The 22,091-nt window shown below is 36.0% G+C and overlaps 1 protein-coding gene across 1 annotated transcript in view; it reads left to right on the plus strand.

Annotated features, from left to right (window-relative positions):
• The window catches only part of MMP16 (matrix metallopeptidase 16), a 167,413-nt gene that overhangs the window by 130,019 nt on the left and 15,303 nt on the right, over positions 1 to 22,091 (plus strand). The window contains exon 7 of the mRNA XM_070942149.1: positions 15,638 to 15,776. Within this exon, the coding sequence (XP_070798250.1) occupies positions 15,638 to 15,776 (139 nt within the window). The remainder of the gene's footprint in view (positions 1 to 15,637; positions 15,777 to 22,091) is intronic.

Below are 22,091 nucleotides of genomic sequence, written 5' to 3' on the forward strand. Positions count from 1 at the left end.
AGACAGAGTATTAATTGGGCCATGTGATGTGAATGTCACTGGACAGGACAGGGTGTGAGTTTTAGTGTGGTTGGGGGAAAATGCAGGATTTCCGATTCAAGTTTTCCTCAGATGTGCCAATATGACTTCTCTAATAAAATCTTACTTTGTCTCAGAGTTCTGAATTACAATGAGGAGTTAGTTGGAATGCTGACACTATGTGGAAGACAACTGCCAGAGAAATTGTAATCGTGCCATTGGTAACATAGTTTGGGAGACCCATTTTTTAATACTGTATTTAGCCCTGGAATGAAGATTATTGATAATCTGATAGAATCACTGATAGAATAACTCTACAACAAAATGAAGACACATTCTGGTAGCCTTCCTTCTCTTTTCTTTAGTGTTTTAGAGTTTAAACTATTTCTTTTGTTACCAGAAAATTAGAAGAAAGTGCACATCGCAGTTGAATGAATAATAATAATAAAAAAGAAGTCTGAATATGGAATAATCTCTTCAAATAGTTAAATATTAGATAGTTATGCCCATTTGATCATCAGCCAGCAAGATTACAATTCTGGGAATTGTAAACCCACTTGGACTGCTTTATACCTATCTGCCTTCCCAGGTAGATCAGATAAGATACCTGGCCAGATGAGCTAATTCTACTTTATTGTAAATCTACATTAGCAGAACTTTGAATGCACGGAAGTACAAATCTCCCACCATCTCCTTTATTGCCTGCAAACATAGGAAGTGGGTATCCCTTCTTAGCACCTTTCTCTACCCATTAGCAGTTGCAAGCTATGACTTTTTTAATCTGACTCTTCAGATTAGACACCATCTCTTCCACCATCTACCAAGGTCATTCCCACATATTGTTACAACGCTTTTCAAAATCTCTATATGAACCACACATACTATCAGCTTCTTCCCCCTTTTTCTTGCCCAGATAAATTTCAAGAGGTATATGTCAGTCCTTCAGGTGAACCAGACTAAGAAATGTTATGCCCCGAGGAATTAATTTTTCTGTATCCAGAATCAGCACTTTGAAACTCTTGGCTGACTTTTCATGCTTGATTTCAAAATCCCACTGCAACTAATCAGTTTGGAGTCCTTGTAATAAATATATCTGTGAATTCCCTGGCAATCTGCTGCTTGGAGAAAGGAAAGCTTCAAACTCTATCCATTTGTTCCAATCCTTTCAATCATTAACATTTCCCTCGAATGTTTAGCAGTCCTGAGATAAAGCCCTTCAAAGAAATGAAGAAGGATTGCCAGACCAGATCTCTGTCATTTTTATGTCTGGGTGTTGCCATTCTCTTGAGGTTTTCCCAGCCCTCAAATTAAATTAAAACAAAAGTTTTGGATGCTTAATATGGTAGAACTAATTCTGTTTAATTTGCCTTTGCTTTACTATCAAATTTTAGAAGGTGCTATTTTTTTTTTTTTTTTTTTGCGTGATGTGTGATGTTATGCACTTTTTGTGGGCTTGGATGAAGGCAAGCAAATTACACAATAGCCTTTGGCCACCATTATTCTTTATTTAGCTGTACTTGTTTTGTTGTATTTGGAAATATTACAAGCTTCAGACAGTTTTTCAGATAGTGTCTTTAAATGGGGTTGCCTCCAATCCTTAGGAACATTTATCTATTCCAACTGAATTTACATATGAATAATATATATGGGCATGTATACATTTGTGAAATGGTAATCGTAGAAGGTTTCAGCAGCAAAAATATTATCCATACTTGTTAATGAATTATGTCCAGTCAAAATAGGTTGACTATTTTAAAAGGGAAACAAACAAAACATATTAGAACACCTATATAGAGCTTCTATATAATTTATTCCCAATTATAGTTAGATGTACAGGATATGATCAGTGGTGGGTTGCCCTCGGTTTGAACCGGTTCTCAAGAACTGGTAGTAAAACTGGTGGGAGGCTCCGCCCACCGACCCCGACATCATCAGGAAACTACTGCGCATGCGCGCGCGGCCATGTTGTGAACCAGTAGTAAAGGTAAGTAGAACCCACCCCTGGATATAATATAGGAATTAAAGATAGAAACATTTTTATTGGCTAATTCAGAAATCTCATAATATGAAGTAATGAAAGCCAGCTATGTTTTGTCCATTCTTGAAAAGAAGAATTGAACATATGAGGATTTATTTCTGAATAGGCTTGGTTAACATCCAAGTTCATAAGAACCCCACTAGAATTCCCCATTGCACACAGTGGAACTTTTGTCAAATAAAAATCAGTTAGACCTTAAATATTCAGACATTTTTAAAACATGAAAAATAGTTTGCATTACTCGGTAACTCAGAGCTGATGTACATTATTATATGAATTTTACCAATAATCAGCTGATACACAAGAATGCATTTCCTGGAGTCTGTAGTAATTTGCTTCCAATAAGATGTCTAGAGTAAATTAAATTCATAATACTGTGTCATTTATAATGACTCTCAGATTTTTTGTCCGAGATATACTATATTTGTCCAGTTTTATTATATGTAAAAACCAGAAATTAATCTACAGAATTTGGCAAATGCTCATAATTCAGCATTGCAAAATCAATATGAACTCTGGCATCATTTTTGTAAATCAGTATATTTTAAAAGATACTTGTTACGTGTTCATTTTATAAAAATATAGATATGGGCTGAATCTAAAATCAGACTAGATCAGTAAAATAACTCTTTTGTTACTTTTGGATTTTATTTATTTCAGTATTGTATTATTTTGATTTTAATTTTATGCACTTCTTTTAATGGTATTTCATGGGTAAGTGTGAATATATGTATCAGTGCATATGTTTTTATGTAAAATAGGCAGAAATACGGGGATTAATATGGCACTTTGTAACCAGCAGAAAATTAATCTTCTACTTGTCATCTCCCATTCCAAGTGATTGTGTTTAGATAACCCATGATTTATAACTTATGATTAATTGTAAATGTTTGATTAGGACAGCTATTCTCTCCCTTCACCCTGTCCCACTCCACCTAACTTTCCTCAGCATATTTTTTTCCAATGATTTGCCCAAAATTATTGGTTCTTTTAAGGCTTATCATTTGTTCCTGTTCCCTTCACTCTACCAACCAGCAAAATTGGTAGAAAATATCACTGTGCGATATTTTATATTTGTTTGCTTTGGTTAGTTAGGGTGAAATACTTAATATTATATAATTTTAAAAAGTCTTCGGACAGCAATGGCTCTTCGGCTTTGAAACGGAGAAGAGCATCACCCCCTAGAGTCGGGAATGACTAGCACATATGTGCGAGGGCAACCTTTATCTTTACCTTATAAGTCACCCAGTGAGATTTAAGACAAAAAAAATCAACAGATTTAAATTGCTACATGTACTGAATATTCAGGGAGAATAAAATATATTTGTGAATATATAAAATTATTTGACAGGTAACTTTATAGAGTAAATTATGCTAGCCAGGATTAAAAGTTTGATTTTAGGTTAATTATAAGTTAATCATTCCACAAGTGAGCAAATATGTTATTTATGCACACAGTGAGATACAAAAATACACCAAATTCCAAAGCAAGCTTCCCATGTTAATTTCAAGATATTCTGTCACAGAAATCCAGCTTAGTGTCATATACTTATTTCATATCCTATAACCACTTGCCTTTGGTCTTGTTGATTGGGGTTAATGAGAACTGAAGACCAAAACTTTAGTAGCATACCAAATCCTTTTCAAGAACTCATCCTGTGTTTATCTTGTTAGCTAAGATAACTGTTCTTGACTGTTCAGTATTTACAACCTGAACCACTCAATATGTCTATGTGAATCAAAATATCTAAAAATACTACATCTGTTTCTCTATTGACATACCTTAAAAGAAAACTAATACCCACTGTTCTTTCTCACCTCTCACCTTGACTCAAGATGTTGAATCCTGGTATGATAAATTTATTCTAGTTGTCTTTGATTAGTCTGGGCAGGTAGCTAAGGAATATCAAATTGACAATACAGTCTGTAAATCTCTCTTTGCTGTCCAGTTCTAAACATGATGAGAAAGCTTGGAGCAACTTTAAAGATTTAAGGATTAAGCAGTCTTTGTGTAGCAGCAGAACTAATGTTCTTTATTTGAGTTCTACAAAAATCAAGCAAGAAAGTTATAATTACTAGGGATCACTTTTTGAAGTGGGTGTTGAATATCAATGAATGTCCTTGACATAATCTTCAATAAGTACTTACATACATACCCAAAGAGGAAATAGTTTTGTACTGTGATTAAAGACATCAGACTAGAAACCAGGAGTCTGTGAATTCGAGTCCTGCCCTAAGCACAAAACTAGCCCTAAAACGAAGGCAATGGCAAACCACTTTCAACAATATCATAAAGAAAAATGCAGGGACTAGTCCAAGCTGCTCTTGCCAGGGGTCAAGACTGACTCAGGCCTCCAAATAGATGCACTGTATAAACATATGTGTGAATATCTATTGTTGCTTCTTAGTTTTAAAGGAAAATAGTATAGTGTATTACTCAGAACACTATCAAATAGATTGCTGTTTAAAATGAACATTAATCAAGAGGTTTACATTCTCTTAGGCATAAAAGAGATCCAGACCATATTATCTAGATGGATATTAAGATACATGTTTTCCCAATGCAATTATACCTTTGATGGAGTCAGGGCATAAAAACTAAACTTTTAGAATTTGTAAAAAGACCTTATTTTGTTCATTCACTACCTACCTTATCAAATTACAACATGAGGCGGACCCTGTAGGCAATTCTTGAGTTTACAACATTTTTATTACTGATAATGGCAAGAAGGAAGAAGAAGATAGCCTAATCCCCAAATTTACATCTAACCTAAATCTGAACTCCTTCCACCATTCATCTGTCTACTGAGATGAAGTTTGCTCTCAGTAGCATCTCTCCTATCTCTTAGTGTCCTTTCTTTCAATGGTGCCTGAAGTCCATTAACTAAATAACTGCCTTGCTTTTAACATGTTTTATTACTAAGATCAACAGGAGAGAGGCTTCTGGGGAAAACAAAGCTGCTTAGCATATACAGATAGACCTTGACTTATAATTGGTTACTTAACGACTGCTCAAAATTATGACAGACCTTCCAAAAGGTACTTACGATCTGGTTATAAACTTCTGACAGTCCCATCTGGTCATGTACCACATTTCGGGTGCTGGGCAGCCAGCTTACATTTATGGCCATTTACAATGCCCCACAGTCATGTAATTTTCAACACGTCTGTCAAAAATCTGGCACTTACTTTCAGTTTTTGGCAAAAATACCCCATAGCCAATAACGAGTTTGCTTAATTACCATGCTGTTCACTTTAATCACCACTACAAAAAAAGGTAAAATCGGGGCAGACATATGATGATATGTTTTACTGTTGTCACGACTTATATTGTAATGAGCAGCTCCATTACAGTTGTAAGTCAAAAACTACCTATATGTGAAAAAATGTTTTCCTGAACCATAAAATGTATTGTGGGGATGCAAAATATTCCTTATTTGAAGCTTTAAGTTTAGAATGCCCTAATCTGAAAGCAAAATGTCTGATTTGAAATGTAAACATGTACACAATTGACTGTTTTAGAAAAGTTCAGAATACTTCCAGAAGTATCAAAACAGCTTGCTTCATACTCAAGAGTGGTGTTTTCAATTTTGAAATAGTCTGCTCCCTTCATTGTCATTATTAACCCCTTCTACTCTGTCAAAGTTTATAATAAATTGAAGCACAGATTTTGATGTTGTTTAGCTTTATTCTTGCATTTACTGTTTTAGTAGCTTTATTCTTGCTTTTACTGTTTTAAGATATGCTCATTGTTGGTTTTTAAATATTGTTTTTAAATTTGTGGTATCTTACCTTGCCTTTGTAATTTCTGAATAATAGTGCTATATAATTATTAGAAGGGAAGGGGTGGCTCAGAAGGGACGTGGTGGCTCAGTGGCTAAGACGCTGAGCTTGTCAATCGAAAGGTCAGGAGTTCAGCAGTTCGAATCCCTAGTGCCGCATAACGGGGTGAGCTCCCGTAACTTGTCCCAGCTTCTGCCAACCTAGCAGTTCGAAAGTACATAAAAAAATGCAAGTAGAAAAATAGGGACACCTTTGATGGGAAGGTAACAGTGTTCCGTGCGCCTTTGCCGTTTAGTCATGCCGGCCACATGACCATGGAGGCATCTTTGGCTTTGAAATGAAGATGAGCACCACCCCCTAGAGTCGGGAATGACTAGCACATATGAGTGAGGGGAATCTTTACCTTTACCTTATCATTATTAGCTATTAGTGACTATTCATTATTAGTCAATAATAACTAAATGCATCTAATTAGTAATAAAGTAAAAAATAAAATAACAGCTTTCCTGAATTTGAAATTGGTAAGATAGAGGTAAACACCTGGGATAGGAGATGTCATAAATACAGGAAGTTTGTGTTTCTCTGCCTTTAAAAATCCTAGAGCTGTCTCATTTATTAGCTTTTCACTGAAAATTGAACCATAACTTCTAGTGTTAACAAACCAATTTCAAAAAATAAATTGTAAAACTGCTGAATAGAATTTTAATCAAGCTGAATGTTGTTCCTGGCTATAATGTCTCATATTTGTTTTTATAGTAGTAGTAGTAGTAGTAGTAGTAGTAGTAGTAGTAGTAGTAGTAGTAGTAAGAATGTGGATTGTATCTTTGAATGGTTTGATTTCATATATTTTGATGAAATGAAAGCATAAAAGAGAAGTTTTGGTGTGTCTCTATAATATGCTTTTGGCATCAGTGTTAAAGGAGTAATTGGTCATGGATTTCATTTTCTGTCAGTAAATGTGTTAGTGTATCAAATGACCATTTAGTAGATGGTGCACCAGTAGAGAAGCAAGCTGTTATGAATGTAAAAAGCATAGTATTGATTTGCAGAGATTTGGAAATTAATAGCAGGGGTATTTTCCTGCTTTGGAATCGAGCCATCATTCAAAGGCCAGAGCAAAAACTAGAAGTTGTCAGAAGGTGTTTTAGAATCTATGGATCATAAATGTTGCAGATTTGCATATGTTATTAAGAAGGTTTTTAAAAATTATATCATGTTGCAGGCTGCTCACCATTGGGATGACATGTGTGTGTGTGTGTGTGTGTGTGTGTGTGTGTGTGTGTGTATGTACCCTGTTTCCCCCAAAATAAGACATCTCCTGATAATAAGCCCAATCGGGCTTTTGAGCACATGGCAATAAGGCCAAGCCTTATTGAATCCTATTTCAGGGTTCAAAAAAATATAAGACAGGGTCTTATATAAGATGGTAAGTATGTATGTGGTGGGCAGCATAAAAAATACAGCAATACATAAAGCATATAAAACAAATCTGGAGAAAGAATGCCAATACTACAAGGATCCCACAAGGTATCCACTAACCATTCTACTCCAAAATCTGGGGGAAGATCCATGTTTCAAGGGTTCATTTAAATAGAATCATGGCTCAAGGCCACTATGATAACAATGGGACACCATTTCAGAGATCAGGCAGTGCAACAGTGAAGGCCCACTTCCTGGCTCTTATCAACTGACTCTGTCTAATCAACGGGACTTATGAAAGTGTGAAAACTAATCATATAAAATAGGCAGAAATTATGATGGCTGATGTCCTTCAACAAACCCGGTCTTATGCCATAAAGAGTTTTATAGGTTACAACAAGCACTTTGAATTCTAACTCCCAGTGAATCAGAGTGACTCTGAATCTAAATGAAACCAAGTAACTTTATCCTCCGATGTCCAAATGTTCCCATAGAAGCTGTAAAGATGATCATGGGGACACCACTGGCAAACCAAAAGATGATCAATGAGAGATCTGAACATGGCAAAGAACTGGTGATAATGTCCTCTACTTTTTAATGCTTAAGTGAAAATATACTGCCCTTTCCTAATCTCATATCTTCCAGAGGTGTCAGGACATCAAGATTTTCAGCCAGCATAGTCACACAACCTAGGAAATCTAGTAACAAGACCCAATGCAACAAATTTGGATACCTTTAATACTGAAGAGGAGGCAAGGTGGATCAGTGTTAAAGATGCTTAGTTTGTCAGCTAAAAAGCTGAAACCCGGGTTTGACACCTGAGCGCTGTGAGACAGGGTGAGCTCCCATTACTTGCCCCAGCTCTTGCCCACCTAGCAGTTTGAAAGCATGCAAGTAGATAAATAGGTACCACTTTGGTAGAAAGGTAATAGAATTTCATGTGCCTTAATGTATAGCACGGGTGTCAAACTGTGACATATTGCAATGTTTTTTCCCTTCGCTGAGCTGGTGTTGTGCGTGACGCATCCAGCCCATGGGCTGCCAGTTTGACACCCCTGATGTATAGTCATGCTGGCCACATGACCGCAGTAATGTCTTCAGACAATGCTGCTTCCCTTAGCTAAGAAACGGAGATAGGTTCCGCCCCCTAGAGTCAGACTTGACTGACAGGAGAAACCTTTACCTTTAATACGGAAGATGATAAACATAGCAAAAGTTTTAGGACAAAAACTTGCTTATTTGTTTGTTTTTTTATTTAAGTACATTGCATATGGAAGTCTTTTTTAAAAAAACCAAAGATTCCTAAAGAATGTAGAAAATACATATTCTGTGTGTATGAGAGAAGTTTCAAGAGTGCAAAATAAAGTGAATCTGATGCAATATCCAGATGTCTTATGCAAATACTTATTTTGGATCTGAATTTTTGCTCAGCAATGCATCCAAGAGCTACTTTCAAAAATCCTTGCTATACCAGCAAGGATTGTGGATTCTGTGAACAGAGTTTGTTACATTTTCTGAGAAATATTGAAAAAGCAAGTGGAAGGGTGAAGGTACAAATTATTGCAGACTGTACTGCTAAGAAGTATGAATGTCTTTGAAGACTGGCTGTTGTTGTGGGGGCATTATTTTTATTTATTTATTTATATCCTGCATTTATTATTTTTACAAATAACTCAAGACAGCAAAATAGCCAACACACATTCTTCTCCTATTTTCCCCACAACAACCACCTTGTGAGATAAATTGGGCTGAGAAAGAGTGACTGGCCCAAAGTCACTCAGTGGCTTTCATGAATTAACTGATTAAATTCATGAATTAAATAATTCATGGGAACAGATAACTTATTTGTGCTAATCAGTAACTGCCTTTGAATAAAATTTTAGGTGGCTGACATCTCTGATGACTTTGAGAAATACGATTCAGTGAGGTCTTCTTAGATATCCATTTCTCTGTGAGAGAATTTAATTTTGCCATTTTGCATTTTTCTTATCCTGGAAGTTAGGCAATTAATCCTAAAAATTGCTTTACTCTTCTTCCTTAAGTACTGTTGTATGTCTTGCAGCACAGAATAACTAAAGTAGCTAGCAAACCAGAGAAATTTTAGAAGCTATATTTGAAACAAATGCTATATTGGGAACAGAAAATAGCTAATAAAAGTAGTGAGATGTTCATTATTTTTTTTACTCTTAAAAAGTACTATTATGAAAACAGAGAATAATTAAATCTTTTAGTTAATAAGCTGTGATAATGTGACATAACATAGAGCAGGGATGTTCCGTATGGTTCCTGGTATTGCATATGAACCCTCAAAGCCTTTGATATAGCTTCCTAAAGTCCTCTGTGAACCACAATTTTTAACATGACAGAATGGAATTAAACATATGAGCAGCAATCATGCATTGGCTACATCTAAGTCATTTAGTATTATCCCAAACTGTTAAATTCTTTGCCCTGACTCTGCTATTTTGGTACAAGTAGTCCTTGACTTACAACAGTTCATATAGTGACCATTCAAAGTTACAGTAGCACTGAAAAAAGTGACTTATGACTGTTTTTCACATTTATGACTGTTGCAGCCTCCCCATGGTCACATGATCAAAATTCAGACACTTGGCGAGTGGTTCATATTTATGACAGTTGCAGTGTCCCGGGGTCATGTGATCAGCTTTTGCAACCTTCTAACAAGCAAAGTCAATGGGGAAGCCACATTGACTTAACAACTAAGTTGTTAACAAATGCAATGATTCACTTGACAACTGTGGCAAGAAAAGTCATAAAATGGGACAAACTCACTTAACAAATGTTTCACTTAGCAACATAAATTTTGGGCTCAGTTGTGGTCAAAACTCGAGGAGTACCTGTATATGTCCCTAATTGCATCACCTAAAGGCCAAATCTAACCCTAAAATGAAACAAAGTTATGAATCAGTCTTTAGGGCTATTTAAATAAAATGTTTAACAAAGTAAGCCTTAAGAAGGTCAACCTGGATTTCTATTTGAATGTGTTGACTGCAAACTGTACTCTCCAGAAAGGGCTGCTTACTTTGAGTCTTATTTAAAACCTTAAAAAATGCACCCTGGAGAAACTATCTTACCTTTCGCAGGGAGAGAACCTGCCAATAACTAGATGGTGCATTTTTTGTTTCAAAGGCCATCTTGAAGAAAACAGAATATCTAGGGGTTAACTGGGGTTAATTGTAGGTGTGACAGTTATTAGGGCCATGAACTTTTTAAATATATATTTCATATTTTTGCATAAGTTTTATATATCTGATATGGTCAGTTAACTTAATAAAGTTTCTATCTATCTATTTAAATGTGAGATTGATTTGGGTTCTGTTGGATAGCTTGAAAAATGGCCAAAACTTTCCAGAAGGCAACAGTGACAAATTATTTGTGCAGTGTTGTAAAATGAAAAAAATAATAATTTCCACATAATTTTAAGAAGTTGTGCTCAACCTAAAGGAGCCATTATTTCATTATTTTGTACTGAAATATACTAGACAATTTAATTTAATTTAATTAATTCAATTTATATGCCGCCCCTCTCCAAAGACTCAGGGCGGCTCACAATACATTTAAAAATTCATTATAAAAAACATTTAAAAATTAAAAACATTAAAAACTTATTCACGCCATTCATGGCCGGATCTCGCCAGATCACAAGAGCGAGATCAACGGCCCCAGGCCTGCCAGAAAAGCCAGGTCTTCACTGCTTTTTGGAAGGCCAATAGGGTGGGGATGGTCCGGCCCTCAGGAGGTAACTGGTTCCAGAGAGCTGGGGCAGCCACAGAGAAGGCCCTCCCCCATGGGCCCGCCAGCCAGCATTCTTTAGCTGACGGGACCCAGAGGAGACCAATTCTGTGGGATCTTACCGGTCGCTGGGAGCTATGCAGCAGAAGGCGGACAAACAAGATAGTCCTATTTGTAATCAATCAGTTGCTTTTCTAAGTCTTATTTTTTTATTTGATTCCCCCCCCCCATGTTTATTTGGATTAATTAAATGAATGCTTATGGACAGCATTCCCCAATTGTTGGCATATACAGTATTTTTTGGAGTATAAGACGCACAAGACTATAAGATGCACCTACCTTTTTTGGTGAAGAAAACAAGAAAAAGAAATCTGTCTCTGCCTCTGCCTCTGCCTCCCAACGATTTTGCCTCGTTGCATCAAAAAGCAAACAGACTGCTTTACTTTCATTTTCGTTTTCAGCATAGCTTGATTAGCACAAGGGAAAAAAAATCTGCTCTAGCAATTTACCTCCTTGCAGCAAGCAGCAGAGGCCCATGCAAAACAGCTGAGAGCAAAACAGCTGAGAGTCGGGAGGCTGATCTAATTAACTTGTGCTAATTGGGATGTGCTGAAGCTGAAAGGAGCTGTTTCTTCTTGCTGTTTGCTGCAAGGAGGTAACTGCTGGGAGGCAGAGGCCAAAGGATGGGGGCCAGTGGGTAGGCGGGGCTACATTCGGTGTATAAGACGCACCTAAATTTTCACTCCCTTTTAGGGGGGGGGAAAGGTGCGTTTTACACTCCGAAAAATACGGTATGCTCCCATTTCCTATTTTCCCCAAGTAGCCCTGTGAGGTGGGCAGTGGACATACGAAATGTTGGAATGGCTGCAAAAGAGACAACTGCCAGTCACAATGTGGCCATTGTGGAAAACAAATGGTGAGGATGTTTCTCAGTCATGCCCATCTTACTTCACCCGTCAGTCTCCCAGACAAATACTCACACTGCAAAACAAACCTGAGAGCAAGAGTCAATCAGCAATTTTATTTTATTTTCTAAGAATGTTTATGAAACCTATGTGGGGCTCAGAGACATCCTTGTAAATAAAGATATTCCTTTGCAGTTTTTTCTACTTAATTTTGATAAAAAATGTTACAACTAACATTTTTAATAGATCGAGCAGAGATTATGTTAGCAAGATGTCCACAGGTATCCTATTGCCACTTTCCAGTCTATAAGAAACTATTTGTTCTGTCATTACTACATTTTTGATACACCATTGTGCATTGTCACTACTCCAGATCATTGGCTTGTGATGAGAGAGGCAGAGTAATATATGTTGTTTCATGTTTTAAGATGCATTGTGAGTTCCATAAAATGTAGCTGTTTGGAAGGGAATAAAATTAGCATAAGAATAGATGTTCAGCAACAGAACAATATCTCTCCCACAACAGATACAGTTTAGCTCCAATATTAGGCTGGCCCAGTGATAATACTACTCTATTGTAATATTTCAAACTCTTGAGCACCGGCATCAGAATTTTAGTCATCATTCATGCCTGAAACTGACAGATTTAAAATCTGAAAACAGCCAAGTAAAATACGGTAAGTCATTTAGTTGTGCTCCATAGATTTGTAATGTGATTGTTCAAAGTAAGTAAGAAAGCTGTGTTAGAGATACTGGTTAGCTCAGCTATTGTATATTATTTGACAATCAGGTCATTATTTCAAAATAAAATCCTAGCACAGCTCTGGGTATTCCAAAATCGGTATTAAAAATCAAAAGAAAACTCCATGTGCATTTCTTTGAGCTGCCCAAGAATTTGTAGAATGTATAACAATAAATCAACAATGCCCTTTTCTTCTTTCACTGTGAATATATGCCTCACTCTTCTACAGTCTGTAAATAAATGCCACAAGCAGCTGTGATGTGCAAAGCCCTTGAACTGCTTCGTAAAGCAAGTTGGCACAAGCAAAGAATCCCTCCTCAGAATATTAATGTTTGTTTGATTCCTTTATGAAAGGTGCTTTGCTCATACCAATACATTTTGCACACTGATACACTTTTCAAATGTACTAACAGCTGAGACTGCTGGGGGGGGGATGGAAGTAAATTTATTGAAGATGGATATTCCTAGAATTCCAGACAGAAGGATCAGACTTTTTTTAAAAAAAAAGAGGCTTCCCTGAAATTGAAATTCCCAACAATATTTTAGAAGAAAAGTATAATTTTTAATAATTTGCGCTTAGGAGACACTAAGATACCAATATCGTCAGCACTTTGAAATTTGGAAATTAATAGTTAAAAGATGCATCTGAAGCTGTAGAAAACATAAAATGTATTGTTGTTTTCCTTGAACATTGTGGGTCTAGAAAAAAAACAGAACATCTATAGCAAACTGATGAATGGGCTTCAAGGGGTACTTAGTTCTGTTTATCCCACTCGCATCTACATACCTACAGACCCACATATATTGTTCCTTTATTGAACTGGATATAATGCTTAGACCATATAAGATCTCAGTTATTGTATGTCAGGCTCAACATAATTGTTTATAGAAATTAGTCAATTTAATGTTATGGTTTGGATTTTATTTTTGTAAGGTTATAACTTTTATTTGAAAAGAATAAAAGAATTAATCACTAACTATCACATGGAAGTAATTGCAAAACATGCTTTATTTAAATACATTATCACATGCAAGACATACTGATTAATTCACCCAATTATAAATGCTTTTCCTGTCTGTGGTTACCATACATACTTGTAATGTAGTACATCTAAAGTGTACTAGGATAGTAAAGGATGTCCTAAGAACATCCATCACAAAGAACTATTTTCGTTACCGTAATATATAATAGATATTTGTGATTTAAAAGTTACATCAAAATTTTCTATTAAGAAGTCGTATCCCAACATGATGAAGACAATTTTTACAAATATGAGAAGTTACTATAGCTACCAGTATTGTTCTCTTTATCAGTCTTCCTTTTTGGTACTAGTTCAGGGCTGGGCACATCAGCCTTACTCTCATCTTCTTCCAGAAAAATAAAGGATATTCAACATGAGGGATAACTGCAATATTTCATTCATAATATTAACCAATGAATTCAACCATTTTCTTTCTTTCTTTCTTTCTTTCTTTCTTTCTTTCTTTCTTTCTTTCTTTCTTTCTTTCTTTCTTTCTTTCGCTTGTTTGCTTGCTTGCTTTTTTGCTTGTTTAATTTCTATGGCCACCCATCTCAATCAATGTCTCTGAGTGGGGTTTATGTTTTGCAAAGCATAGGTCTTTCCAGGTAATGAGAAAGGCAGAGAATAGATCAGTATTTATAATAAAAACATATAGCCCAAATGATCACTATTCATCTACAGTATTTCAAAAAGTTGAAACAAATATATGGAAAATAATGTACAATATTGTGAAAACTTTACCTAGTACCATAGTTGACATACGGGTCACTGTATCAGTGTTAAGATAAAGTAACATTAGTTATTTAATATGTTTGTTTTATTTTATTCAATACTCATACAGGTATCATTTATGCATGCAACAGATGGTAAAACTGTAAAAATGGGAGAAAGATTGTGTTATCAATTATAGACTGTACAAGCAATTTCCAAATTTACAGGGACAAAGTATGTGAAAGTGTTCATGTATGCATATTTTTAAATAAAGCCAATGCATCAGGTATTGTAAATAAAACTACTTTATCAACAAACTAATGAATTAGATTGAGGCAGTTAAATATTGCTTTTGATAATTTGATCTATGTAGAACTGCATTTCAGTGAAAATGAATTTCAAAGTTATCTGTATCATTTATCAAATGCCTTTGTAATTCTTCATTTAACTTTTACTTGCTTTGGCATTTTTTCTGAGTTGGAAGTTTGTTGTATACTTAGAAATCGTCAAAGTTTCTACTTTTCCATTGAATGTGATATTCATTATTAAAAATAAAGAAAATTGTTTTTCTAAAAGTATTTAAATCTAGGTTTAGCTGAGTTTCAGATGGAAATATAGTTTTCTATATAACTAAAACCAGGACTAAGATAAGAAATAACACTATAGATTTATCCATTTTTTTTCTATAAAAATATGTGTTTCCCAATGATTTGTTACAACTGGAAAAAGAGAAATAGCACTTACTTCCTAAAAACCTGTGATCAGATTACAAAGGTACAATAAGTATTCATAAAAACATTAAAGAACAACATACAAAAAACTCACAACATTAAAAGGGATGGATCAATAAGTTTAGTCATACAGGTTAGCAAAATTGTACAAAGAGGCAACTTGCTTCAACTTCAGAATGAATCCCACAGTGTATTTCCATTTGCTCTGATCATAATTAATGCAAATTACAATTGGCCCATAATCCAAGTTAGCAAGACGTTTATAGACATTCACCCTGATTAAGTGTGAAGTCATGGAAACAGGAGGAGATAAAGAAAATAGTCTACCTTTCTAACTTGGATAGGAAATATTATTCCAGTTTGTACGGGGGGGGGGGGGGTTACCAAGGCTAATCAGAGAAACATTCAAAATTGTTGTCCAAACTTAATGCTAATGAAAGTTTGTATCTCAATAACTACTGTGATCATTACAGATGTCTCCAAATATCATCAGAGGTGCATTTGCTTATTTCTAGGATCAGTGGTTTTGGCGAGTCAGAAATAACAGGGTGATGGATGGATACCCCATGCAGATTACCTACTTCTGGAGGGGACTGCCTCCAAGCATTGATGCAGTTTATGAAAACAGTGATGGAAACTTTGTTTTCTTTAAAGGTAAGAAGTATGGAATAATGCTCTCATAAAAATTCTGCTAAGAGACTGTTAAACTGTTGCATCTTACCATCATTCTAAGTGGGAAGAAAGGCAAGCTATAAAGAACTATATAATTTTTCTTTATTTAGTGAAAATATTATTAACTAAATACATAAACATGCCCAGGAAGTACTTGTTTAGATCAAAATAAAACATCTTTCTTTGAATGATGGCCAAAACTGCTTCAGGTTAAAAGCCTATAATTTAGAATTTTCTTATACATAGTTTATAGCAACAATAAATAACTTAGGAGTTGAAAGAGACTGAAGCAATGGCCCAAAGGAAGCAAGTTAAAGCTAGGTAAGTAATCAAGATCTGTTTATTAAACCAAGGAAATACAAACAATCCAAGACCAAGCCAAGGTACAGAGAGAATAGCTGGTTGCACAAGAGTGCCAAAGAGGGATTGAATGCCCCCAGAGGACTTTACAGTAGCTTTTGACAGCAAAGAACTGGGAGGTATGAACCAAAATGCCAAAATTAAGGTCCTTCCCTAAAAACCCAGATGTTTTTAAAATTTCCTAATCCTGTAAAACCTGTGTCTTAGGTACTTACTCCATCTTGTACTTATACCTTCAGTCTGCCTATACTACTACTGCTATACAACTAAAGTTCTTGTTGCCATGACCTTTAACTAGGTGCATCATGGACAACAATTTTCGATCCAAGGTACCTCAAATTAGGTAATTTATTTATTCTATTTCAAATTTCAATAAACATTTATACATTTCAGCACTTACAGCAATCCATCAAATGTATTTCAGCCTCTTACCAGTACATGGTTTGAAACCATGATTTGAAACCATAAATTATCACGAATGAAGGCAAACATATATGTCCAGGATAACTTTGCAGGTTCTAATCAGGTCGGCCACCAGGACCAGAGATCTATTCCTCCAAGCTTGTGGAACCCATCTTCAGGGAAATTCTCTCTCTCCAGACCAAAGTATTGCAAGATTTTAGTTATCTCACTGCATGATTCCATGAGAAAACTGACTTCTTTTAAGAACTCTTAAGATATTTTACTTTCCAGTATCATGTACTACTGTGTTCTATTATTTTTTGGATACAGCTTAGAATACTGACTTTGATCAAAGAAACCTAAAGACTTTAAATTATTCTAATTTGGTATTTCTAAGATACGTGGGGTGTCTATTTGGTGAACTGTAAATAAGTAAAATTTAATTTTGCTTATTTCTGATAAAGTAATGCACAGCTGAGAAGTCAACATTTCAAATCAGAACGGTGAAATCTTTCAAGTTAGGGAAAGTTCAGAAGATTTCTTATTCCTAAGATTTCACGTTCTGACATATTGACATCCTAGACATTAACAAAAGTTTTTCAAGTGGTTTTGCTGCAATTACACTTGCCACAAGGATATATTTCCAATTTCTATAATAGTCCTTAGACTTTATTGATTTATAAAATTTGTACCCTACCTACTGAGCAATGATAATAATGGCAATTTTTAAATTGGACTGTTTTAATGTACTTTATATGGGACACGGTGGCTCAGTGGCTAAGATGCTGAGCTTGTCGATCGAAAGGTCGGCAGTTCAGCGGTTCGAATCCCTAGTGCTTCGTAATGGGGAGGAGCTCCCATTACTTGTCCCAGTTCTGCCAACCCTGCAGTTTGAAAGCACGTAAAAAATACAAGTAGAAAAATAGGGACCACCTTTAGTGGGAAGGTAACAGCATTCCGTGCACCTTTGGCATTTAGTCATGCCGGTTACATGACCAGGGAGATGTCTTTGTACAGCACTGGCTCTTCAGCTTTGAAACAGAGATGAGCACTGCCCCCTAGAGTTGGGAACGACTAGCACATATGTGCGAGAGGAACCTTTACCATGTGTCTGATTTCAGAAATTAGTTCAATTTGCTAACTAACGTCCAGGGTTATATTGTACAATATCCAAGATCATTTAGGGGACAAAATTATGATACTTTACGATCACTTGATGAACTTTCTTTCTCCCATCTGAAAGAACCCAACAAATGTCAGTTATTTTTCCAAAGTTTAGAAGAACAAAGTTTCCTATAGGTGAGACGCAGGGATCATGTGCCACCCCATCTTCCTGCTATTTCATATGCCACCTTCATTCAGAACTAATACTAAAACTAATATTCAATACTAATAATAGCTAATCAGAATTAGTTATTTTAACATTAGCTATTTGTCTTGCTTTTCGTACAATCTGTGTTACATAGTGATTTATCTGCCATTACCAATTCAGGTGGGAAATGAAGTATTAACAATGTTCCTGTTCTCATGCAAATTTCCTTTATAATTAAAAATTTCATAAAGACCAAAAATATGGCATGTGCAATGAAGTTTTTTGTATTCTTCTCCCCATCCTCAGTTTTTCACCAGGCATCAGCTGTTGCCTAAAATTAAAACTTTAAATATGCATCTAATTTGAGTTTAATGTGAAAATTATACATTCTACTGAATAAATACTAGTTTATCATTACAACCTGTTCACTGGGATTGAAAACCCATGAAGAATATAATTACTCATAAAGTATTTGTTAAATAAGGTACATTTATAGCAACACAATAAGGGATTAGATGAAAACTCTCAACTTTAACTGTTATAATGAGTGGCTCATTGTAGCTTAAAGGTTGGTTAAGACAGCATGCTGGGTGATACTGGAGTCTCTTGAGAATTGTACTGCTCTGGCTATCTTTGAATTTCTCCTCAACCCCTAACTTGAAAGCTTCTGACCCCAAGAATGTAAGTAGTGCAGTTTTGAGAAACTTTTTATTAGCTTAATAAATAGGTAACACGGTAAAGTACCTTTTTCCCAGCTAATTATGGGGGAGGGGGTGTCACAGAAGGGTGCATGAACACAAAATGCTAAGAACATGTATTCTAGAAAAACAGAAAAAAGCTAAAAAGATACCACATTTATTTACTGTTTCAATTTGTTTAAGTCTAATTTTTCATTTGGTGATTACCGCCTCTATACAACAAATTTTATGAAACTGGAAATCTTTTTATAACAGTGATGCCTGAAACATCTTGTTTAGACCCTTATCTCATATATATATATATATATATATGTGTGTGTGTGTGTGTGTGTGTGTGTGTGTGTGTGTGTGTGTGTGTGTGTATTTGTATTTGTATTTGTATTTGTATTAAGGATTCTTCTAAGATGCTGTCTTGATTTAATCATCCCCTTTTTCCCCTCCACTATCAAATATTTTATATATAACTACTTAAAATTGGAAAGGAATGTTTACATTTCTTTTTTTAAATAAAGTTTGATTCCATTCATCTCTTGTGAGATTGATTTTCCTCCAAGCAATTAAGGGTGTAACCCAGTTCCAAAAGACAACTGGACTTTCTTGGGTTTTTTTTCTTTGAAAATGTTTAGCTTCTCATCCAAGAAACTTCTTCACTTCTAACTGACTGGTGTGGAATGGGAGGATTTACATTCTTTGAACTATAAACAGTATAAATCCTTCCGTTCCCAACCAGTCAGTTAGAACTGAAAAAGCTTCTTGGATAGGACAGACCCGTGATGGCAAACCTATGACACACATGCCAGAGTTGGCACACAGAGCCCTCTATGTGGGCATGTGCACCTTCGCCAGCTGCTCTTCTGGGTTCTGTCGTGTGCATGCACACCATCCGAATACACTCTTCTGGGTTCTGGCATGTGCATGAATGCCAGCCAGCTGGTCTTGATGTGAAGACCAGCTGGCCAGCGCGCATGCACAAGCTAGGACCCTGAAGAGAGCACCTGGCTAGTATGCATGCACACTGAACCAGCTGTCTGGCATGCATGTGCATGATGGAACCCGTAAGGGCAGCTGGCCACCTCGCGCATGTGCACTGGCCTGCTGCTCTCTTCTGGATTCCAGCGCTCCAGCACGTGCATGCATGCGCACACTTCAGTTTTGGCACTCGGTACCAAAAAGGTTAACCAACACTGGAATAGACAGAAGACTTAGAATAACTTTATTGTCACTTTGAATGTACACTAATCGGCATACATTAAAATGAAATTTCATTGAAAGAGGAGTTGAATTCATTGATCGCATGTCTCAGTATTACAGGAATCGGAGATAGTGTTATATAATTTATTTCATTTTTCCCTTTCTCTTTTCTTTTGATTTGCCAGAAAACCAGTACAGACTATGTGCTAGGAAGCTCCCTAGAAAATAGGTGGTGCAGTGAAAAGCTGCATACCAAGGCAAGAAGCAAAACTGATGGGTAGCTCCAGAGGATTTATAGAAGAGAAGGGCCCATACTCTTACCTTTTATGCTGTGAACATAGCCTTGATACCACAGAGCTGTTTCAAGATTCTGAGTCCAAAACAAGTGTGTTTTGAGAGTTTTAATCAGAAGAAAAAAGAATCAAGCTGCTTTGAGTTTGTTCTGACAGAACACCCTTAGCTCAGAATATTCCAATGTATCGAAAGGGATTGTTTTGTTCCAAGCTGAAAACAAAACACATTTGTTGTCTGATGTATTCCCCTCATTCATGCCATGTATAATTGGTTTGGCTTGACTTTCTCTGGGGAGCACTTGGAGAACTTTCAAGGTAATTTAGCAGTAGATGTGATCTTCCGTTTCCAGACTTTTAAGAAAATCAGGATGCTTTCAGCTCCAGATGTTTATTTTTTGTGGAAATGTCTTTGCTATTTTGAGGACCTATTCCAGCCTTCAAAAAGATGTCATACATGCATAAGTAATAAGAGTTTCTCTCTTTTTTTTTTCATTTTTGGGAAAAGGGCCAGAGATCTGATCAAGTACTTCTTTCTATGTATATATCTCTACTACATATCTTAATATTTCTGATATAAATTAATTTCTCCTTTCTAGTTTATGGAAATGTATCCTAATCTAATAGTGCCATAAATAAGTAATACCATTTTATAAGTATTATTAAATCATATCCTTTTATTTTCAAAAAAAATCATGGTATAGTGAAAAAAAATCCATTTTAATACTATTCTTGTATTGTTAGTACCACTAATTTTTATATATACTTACTTGGAAATGATTTTCATATATCCTTTGAACTCCATGGGGGTTATTGAATTTTTTTAATGTCCTTTCTGCAGAGACTTTCTTAAAGAATAGATGAAATCTGAAATCACACACACACACACACACACACACTGTATTTCCCCATAAATATGGCCTTCCCTGAAAACAAGCCCTAGCTCGATTTTTACACCTCTGCCTAATATAAGCCCTACCCCCAAATAAGCCCCAGTTAAGTCCTGTCAACCATCTGGTTGTACAAGGTGAGGTGAGGCACAGGCTTAAAAATCAAGCTAGGGTGGGGGTGAGGGCATGGAACTGCCCCATGTGCCCCACACCCGCTTACTTTAGGACTACTGCAGCCAGGCCTCCCACACCCTGACATCTGTTGCGCCACTGCCTGATTTCTTCTGCAGTCACTTGTGGCTGCTCATAGCCAGACATGTGGTACATTGGGCCGTTGCCGCCGTTCATAGCAGAACACCACAAGGGTTATAGCACCAGTGCTGCCAGTCATGCACTGGTTGCTAAAATTGGGTATGTTTAGTTTAATGAAAAGAAGTTCTAGGAGTGACATGATAGCAGTCTTCCAATATCTCAGGGGCTGCCACAAAGAAGAGGGAGTCAAGCTATTCTCCAAAGCACCTGAGGGCTGGACAAAAAGCAGTGGGTGGAAACTAATCAAGGAGAGAAGTAATTTAGAACTAAGGAGAAATTTCCTGACAGTTAGAACAATTAATCAGTACAACAACTTGCCTCCAGAAGTTGTGAATGTTCCAACACTGAAAGGTTTTAAGAAGATGTTGGCTATCCATTTGTCTGAAGTGGTGTAGGGTTTCTTGCCTAAGCAGGGGGTTGGACTAGAAGACCTCAAAGGTCCCTTCCAACTTGTTATTCTACTCTATTCTATTCTTTTATTTGATTCAGGACTCCTTTTTCTGCTGAAAAGGAACAAGAAATGCTACAGGAGTATGTAACTGCTTTTTAAACATTAGAGATACAAATTGTGAAGTTCTTTCAAATGTGACACAGATTTTAAACAATGTGAAAGCTGAACTGTTAAAGACATCTGCCATGTTAAAACTTGTACCAAGCTAAATGCAGCAGAATAAAAATTGTAGAAAAATTCACACCCCAGCTGCCATGACTCTCAACACTGTTGATGCCATTGCTGACAGATATATTTCGTAAGATAAAATATAAAGACAGGATATGGATAAGAATCAAATGCCTAATTATAAAATAGGGGAAGATGATACAATAGTAATGAAATGAACCAT

The sequence above is a fragment of the Pituophis catenifer genome, unplaced genomic scaffold, assembly GCF_029215685.1.
Source record: "Pituophis catenifer annectens isolate HBS135680 unplaced genomic scaffold, rPitCat1.0.hap2 SCAF_3, whole genome shotgun sequence".
In the NCBI taxonomy this organism is placed as follows: domain Eukaryota; kingdom Metazoa; phylum Chordata; class Lepidosauria; order Squamata; family Colubridae; genus Pituophis; species Pituophis catenifer.